The 26,252-nt window shown below is 44.7% G+C and overlaps 1 protein-coding gene across 9 annotated transcripts in view; it reads right to left on the reverse strand.

Annotated features, from left to right (window-relative positions):
• Positions 1-26,252, reverse strand: part of LOC109904626 (mitogen-activated protein kinase kinase kinase kinase 5) — a 141,441-nt gene that overhangs the window by 44,006 nt on the left and 71,183 nt on the right. For 7 of the 9 annotated variants that reach the window (XM_031787702.1, XM_031787705.1, XM_031787706.1 and 4 more), the window contains 7 exons: positions 19,581-19,715; positions 14,902-14,960; positions 14,028-14,095; positions 6,691-6,735; positions 6,564-6,606; positions 1,097-1,237; positions 859-940 (listed from right to left, as the gene is read on the reverse strand). In XM_031787702.1, coding sequence (XP_031643562.1) covers positions 859-940; positions 1,097-1,237; positions 6,564-6,606; positions 6,691-6,735; positions 14,028-14,095; positions 14,902-14,960; positions 19,581-19,715 — 573 coding nt within the window. The remainder of the gene's footprint in view (positions 1-858; positions 941-1,096; positions 1,238-6,563; positions 6,607-6,690; positions 6,736-14,027; positions 14,096-14,901; positions 14,961-19,580; positions 19,716-26,252) is intronic. The other 2 variants (XM_031787708.1, XM_031787707.1) reach the window with 1 other exon arrangement.

Here is a 26,252-nt window from a genome sequence, read left to right on the forward strand (position 1 = left end):
ATCGGAGGGTCATATCTCTAGCGTACGGGATTCTATCGGAGGGTCATATCTCTAGCGTACGGGATTCTATCGGAGGGTCATATCTCTAGCGTACGGGATTCTATCGGAGGGTCATATCTCTAGCGTACGGGATTCTATCGGAGGGTCATATCTCTAGCGTACGGGATTCTATCGGAGGGTCATATCTCTAGCGTACGGGATTCTATCGGAGGGTCATATCTCTAGCGTACGGGATTCTATCGGAGGGTCATATCTCTAGCGTACCGGATTCTATCGGAGGGTCATATCTCTAGCGTACGGGATTCTATCCGAGGGTCATATCTCTAGCGTACGGGATTCTATCCGAGGGTCATATCTCTAGCGTACTGGATTCTATCGGAGGGTCATATCTCTAGCGTACGGGATTCTATCGGAGGGTTCATATCTCTAGCGTACGGGATTCTATCCGAGGGTCATATCTCTAGCGTACGGGATTCTATCCGAGGGTCATATCTCTAGCGTACGGGATTCTATCCGAGGGTCATATCTCTAGCGTACGGGATTCTATCCGAGGGTCATATCTCTAGCGTACGGGATTCTATCCGAGGGTCATATCTCTAGCGTACGGGATTCTATCCGAGGGTCATATCTCTAGCGTACGGGATTCTATCCGAGGGTATTGAACCACAGTTAGATTTTCCTTTGAATACTTTTGAATTACTGACAAATACATTGTTTGAAAAACTGATAGCTTGGAATAGAAGAGATTGTTTCTATTTTCGAGTAGTCGTATCCTCAATCCATTCAACAAGACCAAGACATACTGTAAGAGTGTGTGTGTGTGTGCACGTGGGCGTGCGACAGTCTATGTGTCCTTACCAGGGTCTGAGGCTGTGGACGTAGATAGTAGATTGGGGCTACTGCCGCTGGCTGACAGGTAGTCCGGACCAGAATGTTCCGCCTTACAATTAAAATAACTTTATTATTATTTATTATTACCTCAAACTTGGGGAATTCCTTTAACATTCTAAGCTTCATAATGTCATTTAAAAAACACACAGAAATATCATGAATATTCAAAACATTGTAATAGAAAAAGATATACATAAACACATGCCTTGTTGCCCTGCTCTGGGGTGCTCAACCTCCGGGGGAACAGGCCTGGACCTGGGCTGTCCTCTGAGCCTGGAAATCTCCTCACTGTCAGACACCTCTCATCACTCACATCTGGCTCATCTGACAAACTGCTCAGATGAGGCTATGAGTGAGAGGAGGAGAGGGAGAGGAAGGAGAGAACAGAGGAGAGGAAGAGGGAAGGAGAGGAGACAGTGGAAAAGAGGAGAGGAAGAGGGAAGGAAAGAAGGAGAGGAAGAAGAGAACAGAGGAGAGGAAGAGGGAAGGAGAGAAGGAGAGGCAGAGATGAAGAGAACAGAGCAGAGGAAAGGAAAGGAGGGAGAAGGAGGAAAACAAGGGGTTATGTACACGCCTGTTTGTCAGGTATATGCAGAACAGTGGCTGCAGTTCAAACACTTAGAAAGGCACACCCTATCCCCTCAGCTCTCAAATGAAGTGGACACTTCAGATGACGTGTCATGACGTCTGACGAGTATACACTGGCAGGGCGAGGGGTGAGGCAGGGCGAGGGGTGAAGCAGGGCGAGGGGTGAAGCAGGGCGAGGGGTGAGGCAGGGCGAGGGGTGAGGCAGGGCGAGGGGTGAGGGAGGGCGAGGGGTGAGGGAGGGCGAGGGGTGAAGCAGGGCGAGGGGTGAGGGAGGGCGAGGGGTGAGGCAGGGCGAGGGGTGAAGCAGGGCGAGGGGTGAGGGAGGGCGAGGGGTGAGGGAGGGCGAGGGGTGAGGGATGGCGAGGGGTGAGGGAGGGCGAGGGGTGAGGCAGGGCGAGGGGTGAGGGAGGGCGAGAGGTGAGGGAGGGCGAGGGGTGAGGGAGGGCGAGGGGTGAAGCAGGGCGAGGGGTGAGGGAGGGCGAGGGGTTAGGCAGGGCGAGAGGTGAGGGAGGGCGAGGGGTGAGGGAGGGCGAGGGGTGAGGGATGGCGAGGGGTGAGGGAGGGCGAGGGGTGAGGCAGGGCGAGGGGTGAGGGAGGGCGAGGGGTGAGGGAGGGCGAGGGGTGAGGGAGGGCGAGGGGTGAAGCAGGGCGAGGGGTGAGGGAGGGCGAGGGGTTAGGCAGGGCGAGAGGTGAGGGAGAGCGAGGGGAGAGGGAGGAAGGAATGATTTTTAAATTATTAAATGGACCGCCCTTGCCCGGAAATCACTCATCCACTGGTGGCTTGTGGGTGCTTTATATGTGCTACAGTCAATTATAATTGCATGTCTACTTATTAATAATTATATAGTTAATATATACACCTACTGTATGATAGCTAGCAAATTAATCAGCTAACTAATGTTAGCCTGCCTACTGTATGATAGCTAGCAAATTAATTAGCTAACTAATGTTAGCCTGCCTACTGTACGATAGCTAACAAATTAATCAGCTAACTAATGTTAGCCTGCCTACTGTATGATAGCTAGCAAATTAATTAGCTAACTAATGTTAGCCTGCCTACTGTACGATAGCTAGCAAATGAATTAGCTAACTAATGTTAGCCTGCCTACTGTACGATAGCTAACTAATGTTAGCCTGCCTACTGTACGATAGCTAGCAAATTAATTAGCTAACTAATGTTAGCCTGCCTACTGTATGATAGCTAGCAAATTAATTAGCTAACTAATGTTAGCCTGCCTACTGTATGATAGCTAGCAAATTAATTAGCTAACTAACATTAGCCTGCCTACTGTATGATAGCTAGCAAATTAATTAGCTAACTAATGTTAGCCTGCCTACTGTATGATAGCTAGCACATTAATTAGCTAACTAATGTTAGCCTGCCTACTGTATGATAGCTAGCACATTAATTAGCTAAATAATGTTAGCCTGCATACTGTATGATAGCTAGCAAATGAATTAGCTAACTAATGTTAGCTTGCCTACTGTATGATAGCTAGCAAATGAATTAGCTAACTAACGTTAGCCTGCCTACTGTATGATAGCTAGCACATTAATTAGCTAAATAATGTTAGCCTGCCTACTGTATGATAGCTAGCAAATTAATGAGCTAACTAATGATAGCCTGCCTACTGTATGATAGCTAGCAAATTAATTAGCTAACTAACGTTAGCCTGCCTACTGTATGATAGCTAGCAAGTTAATTAGCTAACTAACATTAGCCTGCCTACTGTATGATAGCTAGCAAATGAATTAGCTAACTAACGTTAGCCTGCCTAGCTAGAACTTCTGAAGGATTTTTTTTTTATTTCTACAACTGCCAAAATATTGATTGCATTAGTAGCACAATTTCTAATTTATTTGCATTTGTTTTTACTTACACTTGTGTGTTAACTTCTCCATTAATGTTGTTTTTAAGTTTTGACAGACTTTTCTTAGCGGATGTACAACTGTGCTGAATTGAATTATGGGGAGTTTCAGGCCCCAGAGTGAACATAATTATACACTCGCACACTCGACTAAAAAACGAGGTTTGAGGGGCTTACGTTACAAACTCCCCTTGATTGGCTAATCATTTGGACCACCCTCCAAGATGGCGACGGGGATTCCCCTAAGGGCATAAGGTAAGTGGACGAGGGTGTGTCTTTTAAGTGTTTGGACCGCAGCCATTGTTTCCTCTGGAAAAATGTGTAGCAGTGGGGAGGGGGGGGGGGGGGGGGGGCAAACCCTCCCTTGTTTTAGGGGACAAGGGTCCCGCCCTTGTTTTAGGGGACAAGGGTCCCTCCCTTGTTTTTAGGGGACAAGGGTCCCTCCCTTGTTTTAGGGGACAAGGGTCCCTCCCTTGTTTTAGGGGACAAGGGTCCCTCCCTTGGATCATATTTATGTAGGATGACTGAGAAACTCAGTTCTATTGACTTTAGAGGACATTCTACTCCAAAAATAATTAAAATTAAATGATGCTGATTCCACCTAAATGATTACTTTCCACCTCCAGAAATGAGCTGTATAACATATTTTTTTTAAATTTAATTTTACCTTTATTTAACTAGGCAGGTCAGTTAAGAACAAATTCTTATTTTCAATGACGGCCTAGGAACAGTGGGTTAACTGCCTGTTCAGGGGCAGAACGACAGATTTGTACCTTGTCAGCTCGGGGGTTTGAACTCGCAACCTTCCGGTTACTAGTCCAACACTCTAACCACTAGGCTACACTACCGCCCCTCCACTCTAACCACTAGGCTACCCTGCCACCTCTACACTCTAACCACTAGGCTACCCTGCCACCTCTACACTCTAACCACTAGGCTACCCTGCCACCTCTACACTCTAACCACTAGGCTACCCTGCCACCTCTACACTCTAACCACTAGGCTACCCTGCCACCTCTACACTCTAACCACTAGGCTACCCTGCCACCTCTACACTCTAACCACTAGGCTACCCTGCCGCCTCTACACTCTAACCACTAGGCTACCCTGCCACCTCTACACTCTAACCACTAGGCTACCCTGCCGCCCCTACACTCTAACCACTAGGCTACCTGCCACCCCTACACTCTAACCACTAGGCTACCCTGCCACCTCTACACTCTAACCACTAGGCTACCCTGCCACCTCTACACTCTAACCACTAGGCTACCCTGCCACCTCTACACTCTAACCACTAGGCTACCCTGCCACCTCTACACTCTAACCACTAGGCTACCCTGCCACCTCTACACTCTAACCACTAGGCTACCCTGCCACCTCTACACTCTAACCACTAGGCTACCCTGCCACCTCTACACTCTAACCACTAGGCTACCCTGCCGCCTCTACACTCTAACCACTAGGCTACCCTGCCACCTCTACACTCTAACCACTAGGCTACCCTGCCACCTCTACACTCTAACCACTAGGCTACCCTGCCACCTCTACACTCTAACCACTAGGCTACCCTGCCACCTCTACACTCTAACCACTAGGCTACCCTGCCACCTCTACACTCTAACCACTAGGCTACCCTGCCGCCTCTACACTCTAACCACTAGGCTACCCTGCCACCTCTACACTCTAACCACTAGGCTACCCTGCCGCCCCTACACTCTAACCACTAGGCTACCCTGCCACCTCTACACTCTAACCACTAGGCTACCCTGCCGCCCCTACACTCTAACCACTAGGCTACCCTGCCACCTCTACACTCTAACCACTAGGCTACCCTGCCACCTCTACACTCTAACCACTAGGCTACCCTGCCATCTCTACACTCTAACCACTAGGCTACCCTGCCGCCCCTACACTCTAACCACTAGGCTACCCTGCCGCCTCTACACTCTAACCACTAGGCTACCCTGCCGCCTCTACACTCTAACCACTAGGCTACCCTGCCACCTCTACACTCTAACCACTAGGCTACCCTGCCGCCTCTACACTCTAACCACTAGGCTACCCTGCCGCCTCTACACTCTAACCACTAGGCTACCCTGCCGCCCCTACACTCTAACCACTAGGCTACCTGCCACCTCTACACTCTAACCACTAGGCTACCCTGCCGCCTCTACACTCTAACCACTAGGCTACCCTGCCACCTCTACACTCTAACCACTAGGCTACCCTGCCACCTCTACACTCTAACCACTAGGCTACCCTGCCACCTCTACACTCTAACCACTAGGCTACCCTGCCGCCCCTACACTCTAACCACTAGGCTACCCTGCCACCTCTACACTCTAACCACTAGGCTACCCTGCCACCTCTACACTCTAACCACTAGGCTACCTGCCACCTCTACACTCTAACCACTAGGCTACTTGCCGCCTCTACACTCTAACCACTAGGCTACCCTGCCGCCCCTACACTCTAACCACTAGGCTACCTGCCACCTCTACACTCTAACCACTAGGCTACCCTGCCACCTCTACACTCTAACCACTAGGCTACCCTGCCGCCCCCCATATTGATAAAATTTGTTTAAAATATTAATATTTGACCATCCATCATATTATTATTGACTTGCCTACTTTTTTTATTTTTATAAATAGTAATAAAAACATATATTCGGTTTGCTGTTAGCAGTCAGCATTATCACTGTATTATCACTGTAGATACAGCACAGTGTTAGTAAATAAACAGGCTGAAATATGGGGTTGCCTGTCAGCATTTTATTGATTTATTTAACCTTTATTTGACAAGGCGAGTCAGTTAAGGACAAATTATTATTTACAATGACGGCCTACACCGGCCAAACCCGGGACGACGCTGGGGCCACTGCTTGTCACAATTTGTGTTTCACTCTCAACGGCACTTCAATGCGCCTCGAGAGGAATATCTATCTCACACAGAACAACAAGCCGACTAGGTAAATAGATAAACTATTCTACTATGTGCTTTCATTAATTGTTTTTGTTTGCAAAGGGAAAGTAATCATCTTCTAATTCGGCAAAAACATGTTTTGTTACATATTTTTGGGCCGTGGCGGCAATGATTTTGCCGTGGCGCAGCGCCACAACTAAATGACTGCAGCCGTAAACACTGATGCAGAAAACCCAAAGCATGTGCGGTGAATTAGGCTGTACCTCAAAGTAGAGGTACATTGGGCTTTACCTTTGGAGGTAGAGGAGGTGGGATTCCGTGCTTGAGGGTCGACCTAGAATGGGAAGAGACCAAAACAGTCAGGCAGCTGGCAGGGGATATTTGTGCGTCTGTGTGTGTGTGTGTAAGCAGCACTTACAGCTCCACGTCTTCAAAGGCATCCTCCAGATGGGCCATGTGTCCCCTGGGAGCAGAGAGAGAGAATGGACAGATCAGAGAGAAGAGAGGAGAGGGATCAGAGAGGACAGGTACAGGGTGTTCAAGGCTGGGTTGAAGTGAGGGACGTAATGTTACCATCAGGGTCAACTGCACTGAACAAAAATAGAAACGCAACATTCAACAACAACAAAAAATGTAATTGATTTTTACTGAGTTACAGTTCCTATGAGGACATCAATACATTAAAGCTTAATTCATTTATGGATGTCACATGACTGGGAATACAGATATGCATCTATTGGTCACAGATACCTTAAAAAAATAAAAAATAAACGAAATAAAAAAATGCCCTCAGTCGGCCTCAGGATCTCGTCACGGTATTTCTGTGCATTCAAATACATTTCCATCGAGAAAATGCCAATTATGTTCGTTGCCCGTAGCTTATGTCTGCCCATACCATAACCCCACCACCACCCCCACCACGGAGCACTCGGTTCACAACGCTGACATGAGGAAACCACTCGTCCACACAACACCAAACACGGTTGTGAGGTAGGTTAGATGTGCTGGAGGCGGCTTATGGTAGAGAAATGCACATTCCATTCTCTGGCAACAGCTCGTGGACATTCCTGCAGTCAGCATGCCAATTGCACGCTCCCTCAAAACTTGAGACATCTGCGCCATTGTGTTGTGTGACAAAACTGCACAGTTTAAAGTGGCCTTTTATTGTTCCCAGCACAAGGTGCACCTTTGTAATGATCATGCTGTTTAATCAGCTTCTTGATATGCCACACCTGTCAGGTGGATGGATTATCTTGGCAAAGGAGACATGCTCACTAACAGGGTGTCAGAGAGAACAGGAGTCTGGACTGTATGATCCCAGGGTAAAGGGCAAGAATCAGAGAGAACAGGAGTCTGGACTGTATGATCCCGGGGTAAAGGGCAGGGGGTCAGAGAGAACAGGAGTCTGGACTGTATGATTCAGGGGTAAAGGGCAGGGGGTCAGAGAGAACAGGAGTCTGGACTGTATGATCCCGGGGTAAAGGGCAGGGGGTCAGAGAGAACAGGAGTCAGGACTGTATGATCCCGGGGTAAAGGGCAAGAATCAGAGAGAACAGGAGTCAGGACTGTATGATTCAGGGGTAAAGGGCAAGAATCAGAGAGAACAGGAGTCAGGACTGTATGATTCAGGGGTAAAGGGCAAGAATCAGAGAGAACAGGAGTCAGGACTGTATGATTCAGGGGTAAAGGGCAGGGGGGTCAATGATTCATCTGAAAAATGTACCACAAAAGCAGTAGCCTGTGGCGGAAAGAAACACACATTCATTATCTATAGTAAAACAGGACAACACACAAAGCAGAGCAACTACTGGTTCTCAAGACCTACACATACAATTCTCAGTAAATATTGAACTAAACTCTAGTGCACGGGGGAAACAAGTCTATGTCAAACAAAACAAAACCCTGCAGGGCTCACTGGTTTAGGTTTAAGTTATTTACAATGTAGCTGTCGGCCGCACACAGCCTCTATGTCTGTCCATCCGTCTGTTTCCCCACTGTCTGTCTACCTGCACCTCAATTAGGAGCACACATCCATCAACTCCTCTGAGGCTGGCAGGGTCAACAGCTATATCACAGCCTCTATGTCTGTCCATCCGTCTGTTTCCCCACTGTCTGTCTACCTGCACCTCAATTAGGAGCACACATCCATCAACTCCTCTGAGGCTGGCAGGGTCAACAGCTATATCACAGCCTCTATGTCTGTCCATCCGTCTGTCCTTCTGAGTTTCCCTACTGTCTGTCTGTCTGCACCTCAATTAGGAGCACACATCCATCAACTCCTCTGAGGCTGGCAGGGTCAACAGCTATATCACAGCCCACATGGGAGGGTATGAGGATGGATATGAACGGAGAAGGGCAGGGTGGCACACATCACTGCACTGCACACAACCAGACCACAGCAGCTGCCTCTACCCATCGGCCGGGCTGCCACGCAACAGTTAGCGGAGGGGTAGAGCGCGTCGTGGGCATGGTTTTACCACAGGGTGTTAAGTGTTACCGTTGAAACAACTCATCCTCAACACTTTTCAGAAGGCTCCTTTGGAAAGACAGAAGAAGAAGCGAGCAACAGAAAGGAGGCAGAAGGAGAGAGAGAAGAAGAAGCGAGCAACAGAAAGGAGGCAGAAGGAGAGAGAGAAGAAGAAGCGAGCAACAGAAAGGAGGCAGAAGGAGAGAGAGAAGAAGAAGCGAGCAACAGAAAGGAGGCAGAAGGAGAGAGAGAAGAAGAAGCGAGCAACAGAAAGGAGGCAGAAGGAGAGAGAGAAGAAGAAGCGAGCAACAGAAAGGAGGCAGAAGGAGAGAGAGAAGAAGAAGCGAGCAACAGAAAGGAGGCAGAAGGAGAGAGAGAAGAAGAAGCGAGCAACAGAAAGGAGGCAGAAGGAGAGAGAGAAGAAGAAGCGAGCAACAGAAAGGAGGCAGAAGGAGAGAGAGAAGAAGAAGCGAGCAACAGAAAGGAGGCAGAAGGAGAGAGAGAAGAAGAAGCGAGCAACAGAAAGGAGGCAGAAGGAGAGAGAGAAGAAGAAGCGAGCAACAGAAAGGAGGCAGAAGGAGAGAGAGAAGAAGAAGCGAGCAACAGAAAGGAGGCAGAAGGAAAGAGAGAAGAAGAAGCGAGCAACAGAAAGGAGGCAGAAGGAGAGAGAGAAGAAGAAGCGAGCAACAGAAAGGAGGCAGAAGGAGAGAGAGAAGAAGAAGCGAGCAACAGAAAGGAGGCAGAAGGAGAGAGAAGAAGAAGCGAGCAACAGAAAGGAGGCAGAAGGAGAGAGAAGAAGAAGCAAGCAACAGAAAGGAGGCAGAAGGAAAGAGAGAAGAAGAAGCGAGCAACAGAAAGGAGGCAGAAGGAGAGAGAGAAGAAGAAGCGAGCAACAGAAAGGAGGCAGAAGGAGAGAGAAGAAGAAGCGAGCAACAGAAAGGAGGCAGAAGGAGAGAGAAGAAGAAGCGAGCAACAGAAAGGAGGCAGAAGGAGAGAGAAGAAGAAGCGAGCAACAGAAAGGAGGCAGAAGGAGAGAGAAGAAGAAGCGAGCAACAGAAAGGAGGCAGAAGGAAAGAGAGAAGAAGAAACAAGAAGGACACAGAAACAAGAAGGAAAGAGAGAAGAAGAAACAAGAAGGACACAGTCAAGATCTAGATACTACCTGATCAGGGAGGGAGGTAGGGAGGGAGAGAGAGGGTGGGGAGGGAGAGGGTTGGGAGCGAGGGGGTGGGCAGGGAGGGAGGGAGGGAGAGGTAGGTAGAGGAGGGAGAGGTAGGTAGGTAAGCATGATGGGTTATGCTTTGAGAACAGAACAGGGGTGGGGAGAGAGAGGTAGGTAGGGAGAGAGAGGTAGGTAGGGAGAGAGAGGTAGGTAGAGGAGAGAGAGGTAGGTAGGGAGAGAGAGGTAGGTAGGGAGAGAGAGGTAGGTAGAGGAGAGAGAGGTAGGTAGAGGAGAGAGAGTTAGGTAGGTAAGCATGATGGGTTATGCTTTGAGAACAGAACAGGGGTGGGGAGAGAGAGGTAGGTAGCTAAGCATGATGGGTTATGCTTTGAGAACAGAACAGGGGTGGGGAGAGAGAGGTAGGTAGGGAGAGAGAGGTAGGTAGGGAGAGAGGTAGGTAGCTAAGCATGATGGGTTATGCTTTGAGAACAGAGGTGGCACCTCCACACAGTGAGGTGAATGGAACAGGTTTGTCTCACAACAAGGGGAAGTGAGCAAAACAATTTAAACTCCACAAAGTTAGGAAGCTACGTGTCAGGGTTAGGTAACTAGATTTAGCCGCGGGACAGGAGCGGATACATAATCATTTACAATGCAAATTCACTCACCATAACTAACCACCAAAAAAAATCACTGCCTGTTGTCGACCTGTGCTATAGGTGGAGTGGGGATTGTTCAAAATGTGTATTGGTTCTTCTCATTGATTGTATTGATAAAGTGACCCCCCCCCTCCCAGAACAAAGCTATTAGACAACCCATATAAAGAGACAATAAACACGGAACATGGAGGGGGGCGTGGCAATGGGCGTGGTTGGCCAGTCAGTGCAGCTGAATTTAAAGGAACATTTTAGAGAACCCCTATCAGTTTGAATTTTTAAAACAAATGTATGCAATTCTACACATTTAGCCATGGACCTGAGAGAAAACATTGTAGTTTAAAGCACAGAATCATCTAGAATGTCGTTGTATGCTGTAGTATAGCTAAAGGGGCTGGCTTGAACCATGAAAAACAGCCCCAGACATTTATTCCTCCTCCACCAAACTTTACAGTTGGCACTATGCATTTAGGGCAGGTAGCGTTCTCCTGGTATCCACCAAACCCATATTAATACGTCGGACTGTCCGATGGTGAAGTGTGATTCATCAACCCAGAGAACGAGTTTCCACTGCTCCAGAGTCCAATGGCGGCGAGCTTTACACCACTCCAGCTGACGCTTGGCAGCGCGAGACTAGTCAGGATTGAGGGAAAGATAAAAGGAGCAAAGTACAGAGAGATTCTTGATGAAAAACTGCTCCAGAGCGCTCAGGACCTCAGACTGGGGTGATGGTTCACCTTCCAACAGGACAACGACCCTAAGAACACAGCCAAGACAACGCAGGAGTGGCTTCGAGACAAATCTCTGAATGCCCTTGGGTGGCCCAGCCAGAGCCCGGACTTCAACCTGATCGAACATCTCTGGAGAGACCTAAAAATCCAACCTGACAGAGCTTGAGAGGATCTGCAGAGAAGAATGTGAGAAACTCCCAAAATACAGGTGTGCCAAGCTTGTAGCGTCATACCCAAGAAGACTCGAGGCAGTAATCGCTGCCAAAGGTGCTTCAACAAAGTACTGAGTAAAGGGTCTGAATACTTGTGTAAAATGTAATATTTCAGTTTTCTGATTGTAATAAACTTAACCATTTCTAAAAACCTGTTTTTGCTTTGTCATTATGGGTTATTGTGATGTCATTATGGGGTATTTGATGTCATTATGGGTTATTGTGATGTCATTATGGGTTATTGTGATGTCATTATGGGGTATTTGATGTCATTATGGGTTATTGTGATGTCATTATGGGGTATTGTGATGTCATTATGGGGTATTGTGATGTCATTATGGGGTATTGTGATGTCATTATGGGGTATTGTGATGTCATTATGGGGTATTGTGATGTCATTATGGGGTAGTGTGTAGATTGATGAGGAATTTTTGATTTTTTAAATCCATTTTCAAATATAGGCTGTAACGTAATAAAATGTGGAAAAAGTCAAAGGGTCTGAATACTTTACGAGTGCTCTGTACATAGACAAGTTAATGCTCTGTACATAGACAAGTTAATGCTCTGTACATAGACAAGTTAATGCTCTGTACATAGACAAGTTAATGCTCTGTACATAGACAAGTTAATGCTCTGCACATAGACAAGTTAATGCTCTGCACATAGACAAGTTAATGCTCTGCACATAGACAAGTTAATGCTCTGCACATAGACAAGTTAATGCCCTGTACATAGACAAGTTAATGCTCTGTACATAGACAAGTTAATGCTCTGTACATAGACAAGTTAATGCTCTGTACATAGACAAGTTAATGCTCTGTACATAGACAAGTTAATGCTCTGCACATAGACAAGTTAATGCTCTGTACATAGACAAGTTAATGCTCTGTACATAGACAAGTTAATGCTCTGCACATAGACAAGTTAATGCTCTGTACATAGACAAGTTAATGCTCTGTACATAGACAAGTTAATGCTCTGCACATAGACAAGTTAATGCTCTGTACATAGACAAGTTAATGCTCTGTACATAGACAAGTTAATGCTCTGTACATAGACAAGTTAATGCTCTGCACATAGACAAGTTAATGCTCTGTACATAGACAAGTTAATGCTCTGTACATAGACAAGTTAATGCTCTGCACATAGACAAGTTAATGCTCTGTACATAGACAAGTTAATGCTCTGTACATAGACAAGTTAATGCTCTGTACATAGACAAGTTAATGCTCTGTACATAGACAAGTTAATGCTCTGTACATAGACAAGTTAATGCTCTGTACATAGACAAGTTAATGCTCTGCACATAGACAAGTTAATGCTCTGTACATAGACAAGTTAATGCTCTGTACATAGACAAGTTAATGCTCTGTACATAGACAAGTTAATGCTCTGCACATAGACAAGTTAATGCCCTGTACATAGACAAGTTAATGCTCTGTACATAGACAAGTTAATGCTCTGTACATAGACAAGTTAATGCTCTGTACATAGACAAGTTAATGCTCTGTACATAGACAAGTTAATGCTCTGTACATAGACAAGTTAATGCTCTGCACATAGACAAGGTAATGCCCTGTACATAGACAAGTTAATGCTCTGTACATAGACAAGTTAATGCTCTGTACATAGACAAGTTAATGCTCTGCACATAGACAAGTTAATGCTCTGTACATAGACAAGTTAATGCTCTGCACATAGACAAGTTAATGCTCTGTACATAGACAAGTTAATGCTCTGCACATAGACAAGTTAATGCTCTGTACATAGACAAGTTAATGCTCTGTACATAGACAAGTTAATGCTCTGTACATAGACAAGTTAATGCTCTGCACATAGACAAGTTAATGCTCTGTACATAGACAAGTTAATGCTCTGTACATAGACAAGTTAATGCTCTGTACATAGACAAGTTAATGCTCTGTACATAGACAAGTTAATGCTCTGCACATAGACAAGTTAATGCTCTGTACATAGACAAGTTAATGCTCTGTACATAGACAAGTTAATGCTCTGTATAGTGTCATTTATATACGGTTTAAGTTAAGTATAAACAAAAATTTTTTTTAAGTACATTGTTTGGACCAAGGTGGGCCGAAAAAACACTTAGGTGGCAGAAATATGCCTGAAAAATAGAAAGCTTGAGCAGATAATTTCCAGATGAGTTACTACTGACATTGTACCCTGTGTAACCACGGTGTAACAACGGTGTAACCACGGTGTAACCACGGTGTAATCAATAGAGAACCATTCCACAAAAAAGTTTGCCTGGTGCGTAAAACCAGTCAGCGAGTCTAGATAAGAAAACATTTAAAAAGGGTCCTCCGCTCTACGCGGAGAGACCCCTTTAACTTCTGTTTACCCACGGTGTATATCCAAGGTATTTCAGTTGTCCCAGAAATCCCACTGGACCATAAAAAAAAAGACAAGACACGAGACAGCCCCCGGGCCAACCAGCAAAAAAAAAAAACAGAAGCCTTGAACGGAACAGAGTCGTTCCCGTGACGACGGTTACCATGGTTCTCACCTGGTAGAGATGCCTCCCTCTGCGAAAGGGCTCCAGGGAGAGGGGAAGTCGCTGTGTTTAGTCACGTCCTGGAGAGACCACAGCAATAACAAACAAGACATGTTAGTTACTACCACCAAGGCCTGTGTCTCAAATGGAACTATTCCCTATATAGTGCACGACTGCAGTGCTCTGGTCAAAAGTAGTGCACTATATAGGGAATAGGGTGCCATAGGGCTCTGGTCTAAAGTAGTGCACTATATAGGGACTAGGGTGCCATAGGGCTCTGGTCAAAAGTAGTGCACTATATATAGGGAATAGGGTGTCATTTGTGATACAGAGGGTATTTCAACTGCAGGCTGTGTCTGAAATGGCAACCTCATGTCCTAGTCCTGGGGACTCCAAGGGCGTACACCGATTTGTTTTGTTGCCCGAGCACTACACGGCTGACCCACCTGGCACTACACGGCTGACCCACCTGGCACTACACGGCTGACTCACCTGGCACTACACGGCTGACCCACCTGGCACTACACGACTGATTCACCTGGCACTACACGGCTGATTCACCTGACACTACACGGCTGATTCACCTAGCACTACACGGCTGATTCATCAAGCTTCGATAATTTGAATCAGCTGTGTTGTGTTGGGACAAAAAAACTTTCCCAACCTTGGAGTCCCGGGGACCGAGTTTGGGAAACACTGCCCTCGTCAAAAGTAGTGTATTATATAGGGAATAGGGTGCGATTTGGGAAGCAAACTTTTACTTGGGGATATTTACAATCACTTCCTGACCAACATACTTTACACTAGATTACACATCAATTCAAATAAGAAAAAAAATTGCTGATAAAACAGTATATTGCAAATACATAATTTAAAATATATTCACCATTTCAATGTGAGCCTCTGTTTCCTTCCTCAGCGGAGGTTCAAACTTCACTTTATCAACTGTGGAGTAGAGAAGGCTGGATGAAGTGGCATTGAGACATTACACACTCCAGTCAGTAGGGGGAGCCAGAACCCAACACTTCAACCATCACAACAAACCATATCCTCATGCATCAGAGTAGGGTGAAGTTACCCCACCCTATTCCCTATATAGTGCACTACTTTGACTAGGGCCCATTGGGGTATTGGTCCAAAGTAGTGCACTATTTAAAACCCATAAGAGCCTAAGCCCTGTCTACACTGGGGGAAGGGGGGGGGGGGGTGTTCTACTAAGCTACAGTTGAAATTGGAAGCAGTGGCTAAGCCAAATACTTTTAAACTCAGTTTCACAATTCCTGACATTTAATCCTAGTAACAATTCCCTGTCTTAGGTCAGTTAGGATCACCAGTTTATTTAAAAAATGTGAAATGTCTGAATAATAGTAGAGAGAATGATTTATTTCAGATTATATTTCTTTCATCACATTCTCAGTGGGTCAGAAGTTTACATACACTCAATTAGTATTTAGTAGCTTTGCATTTAAATTGTTTAACTTGGGTCAAACGTTTTGGGTAGCCTTCCACAATAAGCTGGGTGAATTTTGGCCCATTCCTCCTGACAGAGCTGGTGTAACCGAGTCAGGTTTCTAGGAATCGTTGCTCGCACATGCTTTTTCAGTTCTGCCCACAAATGTTCTATAGGATTGAGGTCAGGGCTTTGTGATGGCCACTCCAATACGTTGACTTTGTTGTCCTTAAGCCATTTTGCCACAACTTTGGACATATGCTTGGGGTCATTGTCCATTTGGAAGACCCATTTGGGCGGCAGGGTAGCCTAGTGGTTAGAGCGTTGGACTAGTAACCGAAAGGTTGCAAGTTCGAATCCCCGAGCTTAAAAGGTACAAATCTGTCGTTCTGCCCCTGAACCTGCAGTTAACCCACTGTTCCTAGGCCGTCATTGAAAATAAGAATTTGTTTTTAACTGACTTGCCTAATAAAATAAAGGTAAAATAAATAAATAAATAAATGTGCGTCCAAGCTTTAACTTCCTGACTGATGTCTTGAAATGTTGCTTCAATATATCCACATAATTGTCCTGCCTCATGATGATATCTATTTTGCGAAGTGCACCAGTCCCTCCTGCAGCAAAGCACCCCCACAACATAATGCTGCCACCCCCGTGCTTCACGGATGGGATGGTGTTCTTCGGCTTGCAACTGCCCCCCTTTTCCTCCAAACATAACGATGGTCATTATGGCCAAACAGTTCTATTTTTGTTTCATCAGACCAGAGGACATTTCTCCAAAAAGTACCATCTTTGTCCCCATGTGCAGTTGCAAACCGTAGTCTGGCTTTTTTATGACGGTTTTGGAGCAGTGGCTTCTTCCTTGCTGAGCAGCCTTTCAGGTTATGTTGATATAGGACTCGTTTAACTGTAGATATAGATACTTTTGTACCGGTTTCCTCCAACATCTTCACAAGGTCCTTTTCTGTTGTTCTGGGATTGATTTGCACTTTTCGCACCAAAGTACGTTCATCTCTAGGAGACAGAATGCGTCTCCTTCCTGAGCGTTATGACGGCTGCGTGGTCCCATGGTGTTTATACTTGCGCACTATTGCTTGTACAGATGAACGTGGTACCTTCAGACGTTTGGAAATTGCTCCCAAGGATAAACCAGACTTGTGGAGGTCTACAATTTGTTTTCTGAGGTCTTGGCTGATTTCTTTTGATTTTCCCATGATGTCAAGCAAAGAGGCACTGAGTTTGAAGGTAGGCCTTGAAATAAATCCACAGGTACATCTCCAATTGACTCAAATGATGTCAATTAGCCTATCAGAAGCTTCTAAAGCCATGACATCATTTTCTGGAATTTTCCAAGCTGTTTAAAGGCACAGTCAACTTAGTGTATGTAAACTGTGTTTAAGGAAAAGGGTGTCATTTATAACACAGACCCTTTTCTAATGCCTCCTTCCATGACAAAGGTTTCCCCTACCCTTGTCATGTAAAGTCAGTGACAACAGTATTTCAAGGAAGGACGCATTTTGTCACCAGTATTTTGAACAGGGCTTTAGTTCTGTTGACGATGACGTTGTGAACAAATCAAGCTGTAGATGTTAATTCATCATACGATATGATGGTAGTAAATGGTGACACACACACACACACACACACACGCAGTCAGAGCACCAACAGGTGGTTCAGTATTATAAACACTCCTCTCGTCACTAGGCCTGAGACATGGCGTCTACCCTAAACCCGCCCACAGGCTAAATGCGAGAGAGAGAGAGACAGCGAGAGAGAGCGGATTGGTGGACAAGATTACGTCTGCATCCCAAATGACAATCTATTCCCCACATAGTGCACTCCTCACTATATAGGGACACAGTGCACTCCTCACTATATAGGGACACAGTGCACTCCTCACTATATAGGGACACAGTGCACTCCTCACTATATAGGGACACAGTGCACTCCTCACTATATAGGGACACAGTGCACTCCTCACTATATAGGGACACAGTGCACTCCTCACTATATAGGGACACAGTGCACTCCTCACTATATAGGGACACAGTGCACTCCTCACTATATAGGGACACAGTGCACTCCTCACTATATAGGGACACAGTGCACTCCTCACTATATAGGGATATAGTGCACTCCTCACTATATAGGGACACAGTGCACTCCTCACTATATAGGGACATAGTGCACTCCTCACTACATTAGGGAATAAGGTGCCATTTGGGATGGTGACGAGAACAAACCAGACACGACAGGATTCAACATGTCCCAGGGCAACATGCTCCATGCCGTGACACTGTCAAGGGCGACAGAAACCTGCCATGAAGCTAATCATCTCTGTCGTTGCATTGCTGATACACAGACAGACAGACAAACAAGAGTCTATTGAGCTACTGCGTAAACCAGTAAGGCAGGTTACATACGATGAAGACACCTGACAGAGAAAGAACCAAACTCTGCTGTATTGTCTACGTGTTGAGTCTAAGCCGTATCTAAAATGGTGTCCTGTTCCCTATCGAGTAGCGGTGTTCACAGTTCACCAAACCCACGGTTCGGTACGTATTGTGGTTTTGGGTTACGGTACAGGTACGGTACAGGTACGGTTCAGGTACGGTTCAGTTACGGTTCAGGTACGGTTCAGTTACGGTACAGGTACGGTACAGGTACGGTTCAGTTACAGTACAGTTACGGTTCAGCTACGGTTCAGGTACGGTTCGGGTATGGTTCAGTTACGGTACAGGTACGGTTCGGGTACGGTTCGGGTACGGTTCAGTTACGGTTCAGGTACGGTTCAGGTACGGTACAGGTACGGTTCAGTTACGGTTCAGTTACGGTTCAGGTACGGTACAAGTACGGTTCAGGTACGGTTCAGGTATCGTTCAGTTACGGTACAGGTACGGTTCAGGTACGGTTCAGGTACGGTTCGGGTACGGTTCAGTTACGGTACAGGTACGGTTCGGGTACGGTTCAGTTACGGTTCAGTTACGGCTCGGGTACGGTTCAGTTACGGTTCGGGTACGGTCTCTTAAGTCGTTGAAGCATATCGTTTTCCTTTAACTTTTCATCTCCTAACTCGCTTTGCCACAAACACGGAAGCTTTATAACTGTTGTGCCGCTTTGATGATGACAACGACATGCTACACACGCCATTTCGTAGGCTATTTTCGTTGAGCAGTTTGCGACATCCTGCTACCGTTTTATCCACAACTCTGTCAATCGTCGTTGTAAATCGAATGCGAAGCGAAAATGTTCCCGAACAGTAAAATGACGACGAGGGATCCTTCGATTCAGTTTCATCGACCCTACCACTCGCCATCGTACAGAACTAGTTCCCCGTTTGCGCTTCACGAAAAGACAGTTTGAAATGTGCCAGTTAAGATTTAGAATTTTGAATACGTGTACCGTTACTGTATACCCCTATCATAGGAATCTGGTCAAAAGTAGAAGTATTTTAGGGAATAGGTTACCATTTGAGAGACAGCCAAAGTATGACCGCTATGAGGAACTGTCGTCAATGTCTCTGAGCTTCAGATGCAAACTGGAATGAGTCAGGCCAACACACACATTTCAACCAGTAAAGTTTAAATTAAACCGCTCATCATTAGTCGCATGATGCAACTGATGATGATGATGATTTGGAAAAAAGTAGCTTACGGTTGTTATTTTTTGCCGCAGGCTGTACACACTACTTCAGTCACTCATTCACTTGATAATGCCTTGAATGTGACGTGGGCATTCCCTTTGTGTGGCCGTAAAGCATTGTAAGGCTGCACGATGCAACTACTTGAAAGAAAAAATAAAGTGTCTTGAAAAAGGCATGAGCTCAGCCTTCGTTTTTTTTTTTTTGGCGCAGGCTTTTCTCTTTCAAGTCAAAATTAAAAATGTCTCACGCACCTGAAACCAGTATCTTCAGATGAGCGATTACTTTTCCTATTTGAAACAGTGAAATTCAGAACCATGTCGGTCCGAACACTCTACACCACTTCTACGTGTTGCTGACAGGAACGGACATGAGACGGAGAAGTCCCACTACTATCTCAAACAGAGATATCACACTACACTAATATCTCACAACTAACTCACACACTATCATCTCACTACTGTCTCTGACTGACCTGGGTCCCCCCTGTCCTCGGACCTGTCCGTCTCCTCTGTAGCGTAGATAGGGTAGCTATGGAAACTAGCAGGATAGTTAGGGGGGCCAGGGCTCGAGCACGGCCTTCCTGAAGATGCATCATTCCCGTTTTCTGCTGCTTCATGGTGAGTAGAGGAAAGGTCAGATACAACCGTCAAAACAACATCGACAAGTTCGTCAACAACAACAGATGACAGGTCAACAACAACCACAGCCGACAGACAACAACACAAAACAGCTCAAACAGGGACTGAACTGCACACACACAACCAGACAGACCACAGCTAAAGTGAGTATTACTAGAGCTGTGACGGTCACAAATTACGTCAGCCGGTGATTGTCAAGCAAATAACTGTCGGTCTCACGGTAATTGACCGTTAATTAACGTTTAGCATCTCCTGGCTTCCACAATCCTACCAGCCACTGATGCAGACCTTTGGAACATCTACAGTTTAAACAGTCTAATAAACCCATGTAATATAGTCTACACCATCACAATGAATACATTAATTACTTTAGACAGGTCTATAATGAAGAAAATGCAGTCTATTTCAGAAGAACAGAATAACTCTGAGTTGTCCTTATGCTAGGCCCTGATCTGGCTATGCCGTATGGCTGTGGGCTACACTAGTTCATTTAGCAGACAAGATTTGCTTAGAATTCCATGGTATTATTTTATAGTATGAAGAATACACCTGAACCAAGCTGAATAAAATAGAAAGGATATTTTCTCCAAACGATTTGAGGGAGTGTCGCACATGCGGCTATTCTGTGTTGAGCATTTCATTTAAAGCTATTCATGTAACTGCCGTTGTTCTACAAACATTAGACTATCGGTTTTTGATTTGTAATACATTGTAAGGCTGCATGATGCGACTAATGAGGATTTGAAAGAAAGTCGCTTGACAGGCATGAGCTCTGCTTAGTTTTTTTTGTGTGTGCAGGCTGTACACCCTTCATCAGTCTCTCATTCACAATTTGACAAGCACTTGATAATGCCTTGAATTTCCCAGCGGCATTCCCTTTGTGTGGCCATAATGTAAAAAAAATACATGCCTTTTGTGGCCAGTGGGGGTGCTGCCCGCTCCTTCACTTGATCGGATCTTTCTCACAGGCTACAAGTGAAGACGGACACATCGGGGACGCAACTGCGCACATCCTTATCCAATTCCGAGGTGCATATTGAAGATACTTGTCGTCAGCCAACAAGATGAGTAGGCTTAACGAACAGCAAAAGCACTAGTCTCCGTCAATCTATTATCTCCCAGAGTACCTATTCTATTATGTGCGAGAAATAAATATTCCAAACATAGTCTGGGACAGTTGTGGGATGCAATAGATCCCAAATTAATACAACCACTAGCAAAAATATTCTATAAACAATTTGGCTGATGCAACAGATCAGAACATTTAGCTTGAAATGTTGATAAACTATCAGGCTATTTCTTCACATTATAAGAGCAGCAATGCGCACATGGTAGTAGGCTATAAAGGCAAATGTTCCATTAGTGGGAAACACCATTATCAAAAGTGACCGCAAATGCAATTATGCATGTAATGATTTATTATAAAAAAGTGCATTTTTATGGTGAAAATGATCTTCCCCAAACTTGAAACTCCCTTGTAAAGTGGATTAATGTGTTTTGTAAAGTGGATTAAGTTATTTGGCCACTTTAGTTGTGATACAAACCTTATTAAAACATACAGGCTTATGGGTTCGGCTACATGAGATGTGCGACTATGATTCTAAATAGTTGAAAGAAAAGAAAAGGCATCATTTTTTTTAATACTGGGCATCATTCACAAGTGAAAATATACAATTCACGAGTGATGGGCTAATATTGTCACCCAATCAGACTATTCTTGATATAATATCGTCTTTACGAATAAATAATATATGTGTGAAATTTGTTTTGATTTAGAAATGGACCATTATCATGCACCATTGTCAGGTCCCCTGACAATCCCAGAAACAGGGGCAGCGGGACCAGAAATAAATGTTATCTATGCACTTAAATAGCGAATGAAGGACTCTTTTCCCCCTGGTTTATTTTCATGCCAACCAGTTAAGACTATACTCCTGTTGTAAATATAAGCAATATGCTTAATATTAGGAAAGTTGAGAAATAAATATAGTAGGCCTAGCCTATAGAAAGCCGATCCTCCTCTTTTTAATAGAGGCCATCACTCGTACGATTGCATATCATATAGTAATGTTGCGCAACATGAGCTCTTGGGCTCTCATGAAGTGTTTGATTAGATGTTCCATTACATTTACATTGATGTCAGAGTGATTAGAGGGACAATAGAGTGATGAGTACCAGGAAGTTAGCAAGTTTGGTAGACTACTAACGACAATCAGCAGCATCAGACCTTGGAGAAGCCTAGTTACCGTGACTAAACGGTAACTAAACTAAACGGAATTTGACTGCCTTCATGACTCGTGACCGCCCGGTGTGGAGGTCATACTACAACCCATTAAAAAACAACAAGTATACACACTATTACATGTCAAGTGATGGGGGGGAATAGGGCTGGGCGGAATACCGTATTTGACTATATACCGGTATCGATGCGCGGACCAATTTTGGGTTTTTACCTTTACCTTTTATAATGGTATTTGGATGTTTTGGTTTGTTGTTCAGTACATATCGTATCGTGAGGTCCCTGACTATTCAATACATATGTTGAGGTCCCTGACTATTCAATACATATGGTGAGGTCCCTGACTAGTCAATACATATCGTATCGTGAGGTCCCTGGCTATTCAATACATATCGTATCGTGAGGTCCCTGACTATTCAATACATATCGTATCGTGAGGTCCCCTGGCTATTCAATACATATCGTATTGTGAGGTCCCCTGACTATTCAATACATATCGTATCGTGAGGTCCCCTGACTATTCAATACATATCGTATGGTGAGGTCCCCTGACTATTCAATACATATCGTATGGTGAGGTCCCCTGACTATTCAATACATATCGTATGGTGAGGTCCCCTGACTATTCAATACATATCGTATCGTGAGGTCCCCTGGCTATTCAATACATATGGTGAGGTCCCCTGACTATTCAATACATATCGTATGGTGAGGTCCCCTGACTATTCAATACATATTGTATCGTGAGGTCCCCTGGCTATTCAATACATATGGTGAGGTCCCCTGACTATTCAATACATATCGTATGGTGAGGTCCCCTGACTATTCAATACATATCGTATCGTGAGGTCCCTGGCTATTCAATACATATGGTGAGGTCCCTGGCTATTCAATACATATCGTATGGTGAGGTCCCCTGGCTATTCAATACATATGGTGAGGTCCCTGACTATTCAATACATATGGTGAGGTCCCTGACTATTCAATACATATGGTGAGGTCCCTGACTATTCAATACATATGGTGAGGTCCCTGACTATTCAATACATATCGTATCGTGAGGTCCCCTGGCTATTCAATACATATCGTATCGTGAGGTCCCTGGCTATTCAATACATATCGTATCGTGAGGTCCCTGGATATTCAATACATATCGTATGGTGAGGTCCCTGACTATTCAATACATATCGTATCGTGAGGTCCCTGACTATTCAATACATATCGTATCGTGAGGTCCCCTGACTATTCAATACATATCGTATCGTGAGGTCCCCTGACTATTCAATACATATCGTATGGTGAGGTCCCCTGACTATTCAATACATATTGTATGGTGAGGTCCCTGACTATTCAATACATATGGTGAGGTCCCTGACTATTCAATACATATCGTATGGTGAGGTCCCCTGACTATTCAATACATATCGTATCGTGAGGTCCCTGACTATTCAATACATATCGTATCGTGAGGTCCCTGACTATTCAATACATATCGTATCGTGAGGTCCCTGACTATTCAATACATATGGTGAGGTCCCTGACTATTCAATACATATGGTGAGGTCCCTGACTATTCAATACATATGGTGAGGTCCCCTGACTATTCAATACATATCGTATCGTGAGGTCCCTGACTATTCAATACATATCGTGAGGTCCCTGACTATTCAATACATATCGTGAGGTCCCTGACTATTCAATTAATTTTTTTATTTTTTTATTTTACCTTTATTTAACCAGGTAGGCAAGTTGAGAACAAGTTCTCATTTACAATTGCGACCTGGCCAAGATAAAGCAAAGCAGTTCGACAGATAAAACGACACAGAGTTACACATGGAATAAAAACAAACATACAGTCAATAATGCAGTATAAACAAGTCTATATACAATGTGAGCAAATGAGGTGAGAAGGGAGGTAAAGGCAAAAAAGGCCATGATGGCAAAGTAAATACAATATAGCAAGTAAAATACTGGAATGGTAGTTTTGCAATGGAAGAATGTGCAAAGTAGAAATAAAAAAATAATGGGGTGCAAAGGGACCTCACGATACGATATGTATTGAATAGTCAGGGACCTCACCATACGATATGTATTGAATAGTCAGGGGACCTCACGATACGATATGTATCGATGTATGTATGTATGTACATATCGTATCGTGAGGTCCCCTGACTATTCAATACATATCGTGAGGTCCCCTGACTATTCAATACATATCGTATGGTGAGGTCCCCTGACTATTCAATACATATCGTATCGTGAGGTCCCCTGACTATTCAATACATATCGTATGGTGAGGTCCCTGACTATTCAATACATATCGTATCGTGAGGTCCCTGACTATTCAATACATATCGTGAGGTCCCTGACTATTCAATACATATCGTATCGTGAGGTCCCCTGACTATTCAATACATATCGTATGGTGAGGTCCCTGACTATTCAATACATATCGTATCGTGAGGTCCCTGATTATTCAATACATATCGTGAGGTCCCTGACTATTCAATACATATCGTATGGTGAGGTCCCCTGACTATTCAATACATATCGTATCGTGAGGTCCCCTGACTATTCAATACATATCGTATGGTGAGGTCCCTGACTATTCAATACATATCGTATCGTGAGGTCCCTGACTATTCAATACATATGGTGAGGTCCCTGACTATTCAATTCATATGGTGAGGTCCCTGACTATTCAATACATATCGTATCGTGAGGTCCCTGACTATTCAATACATACCGTGAGGTCCCTGACTATTCAATACATATCGTATGGTGAGGTCCCCTGACTATTCATTACATATCGTATGGTGAGATCCCCTGACTATTCAAAACATATGGTGAGGTCCCCTGACTATTCAATACATATGGTGAGGTCCCCTGACTATTCAATACATATGGTGAGGTCCCCTGACTATTCAATACATATCGTATGGTGAGGTCCCTGACTATTCAATACATATCGTATCGTGAGGTCCCCTGGCTATTCAATACATATTGTATCGTGAGGTCCCCTGACTATTCAATACATATCGTATGGTGAGGTCCCTGACTATTCAATACATATTGTATCGTGAGGTCCCTGACTATTCAATACATATCGTATGGTGAGGTCCCCTGACTATTCAATACATATGGTGAGATCCCCTGACTATTCAATACATATGGTGAGGTCCCCTGACTATTCAAAACATATGGTGAGGTCCCCTGACTATTCAATACATATGGTGAGGTCCCCTGACTATTCAATACATATTGTATCGTGAGGTCCCTGACTATTCAATACATATGGTGAGGTCCCCTGACTATTCAATACATATGGTGAGGTCCCCTGACTATTCAATACATATGGTGAGGTCCCTGACTATTCAATACATATCGTATGGTGAGGTCCCTGACTATTCAATACATATGGTGAGGTCCCTGACTATTCAATACATATGGTGAGGTCCCCTGACTATTCAATACATATGGTGAGGTCCCCTGACTATTCAATACATATGGTGAGGTCCCTGACTATTCAATACATATGGTGAGGTCCCCTGACTATTCAATACATATCGTATGGTGAGGTCCCTGACTATTCAATACATATGGTGAGGTCCCTGACTATTCAATACATATCGTATCGTGAGGTCCCTGGCTATTCAATACATATCGTATCGTGAGGTCCCTGACTATTCAATACATATCGTATCGTGAGGTCCCCTGGCTATTCAATACATATCGTATTGTGAGGTCCCCTGACTATTCAATACATATCGTATCGTGAGGTCCCCTGACTATTCAATACATATCGTATGGTGAGGTCCCCTGACTATTCAATACATATCGTATGGTGAGGTCCCCTGACTATTCAATACATATCGTATGGTGAGGTCCCCTGACTATTCAATACATATCGTATCGTGAGGTCCCCTGGCTATTCAATACATATGGTGAGGTCCCCTGACTATTCAATACATATCGTATGGTGAGGTCCCCTGACTATTCAATACATATTGTATCGTGAGGTCCCCTGGCTATTCAATACATATGGTGAGGTCCCCTGACTATTCAATACATATCGTATGGTGAGGTCCCCTGACTATTCAATACATATCGTATCGTGAGGTCCCTGGCTATTCAATACATATGGTGAGGTCCCTGGCTATTCAATACATATCGTATGGTGAGGTCCCCTGGCTATTCAATACATATGGTGAGGTCCCTGACTATTCAATACATATGGTGAGGTCCCTGACTATTCAATACATATGGT

This window comes from Oncorhynchus kisutch, linkage group LG14 (genome assembly GCF_002021735.2).
Source record: "Oncorhynchus kisutch isolate 150728-3 linkage group LG14, Okis_V2, whole genome shotgun sequence".
NCBI lineage: Eukaryota > Metazoa > Chordata > Actinopteri > Salmoniformes > Salmonidae > Oncorhynchus > Oncorhynchus kisutch.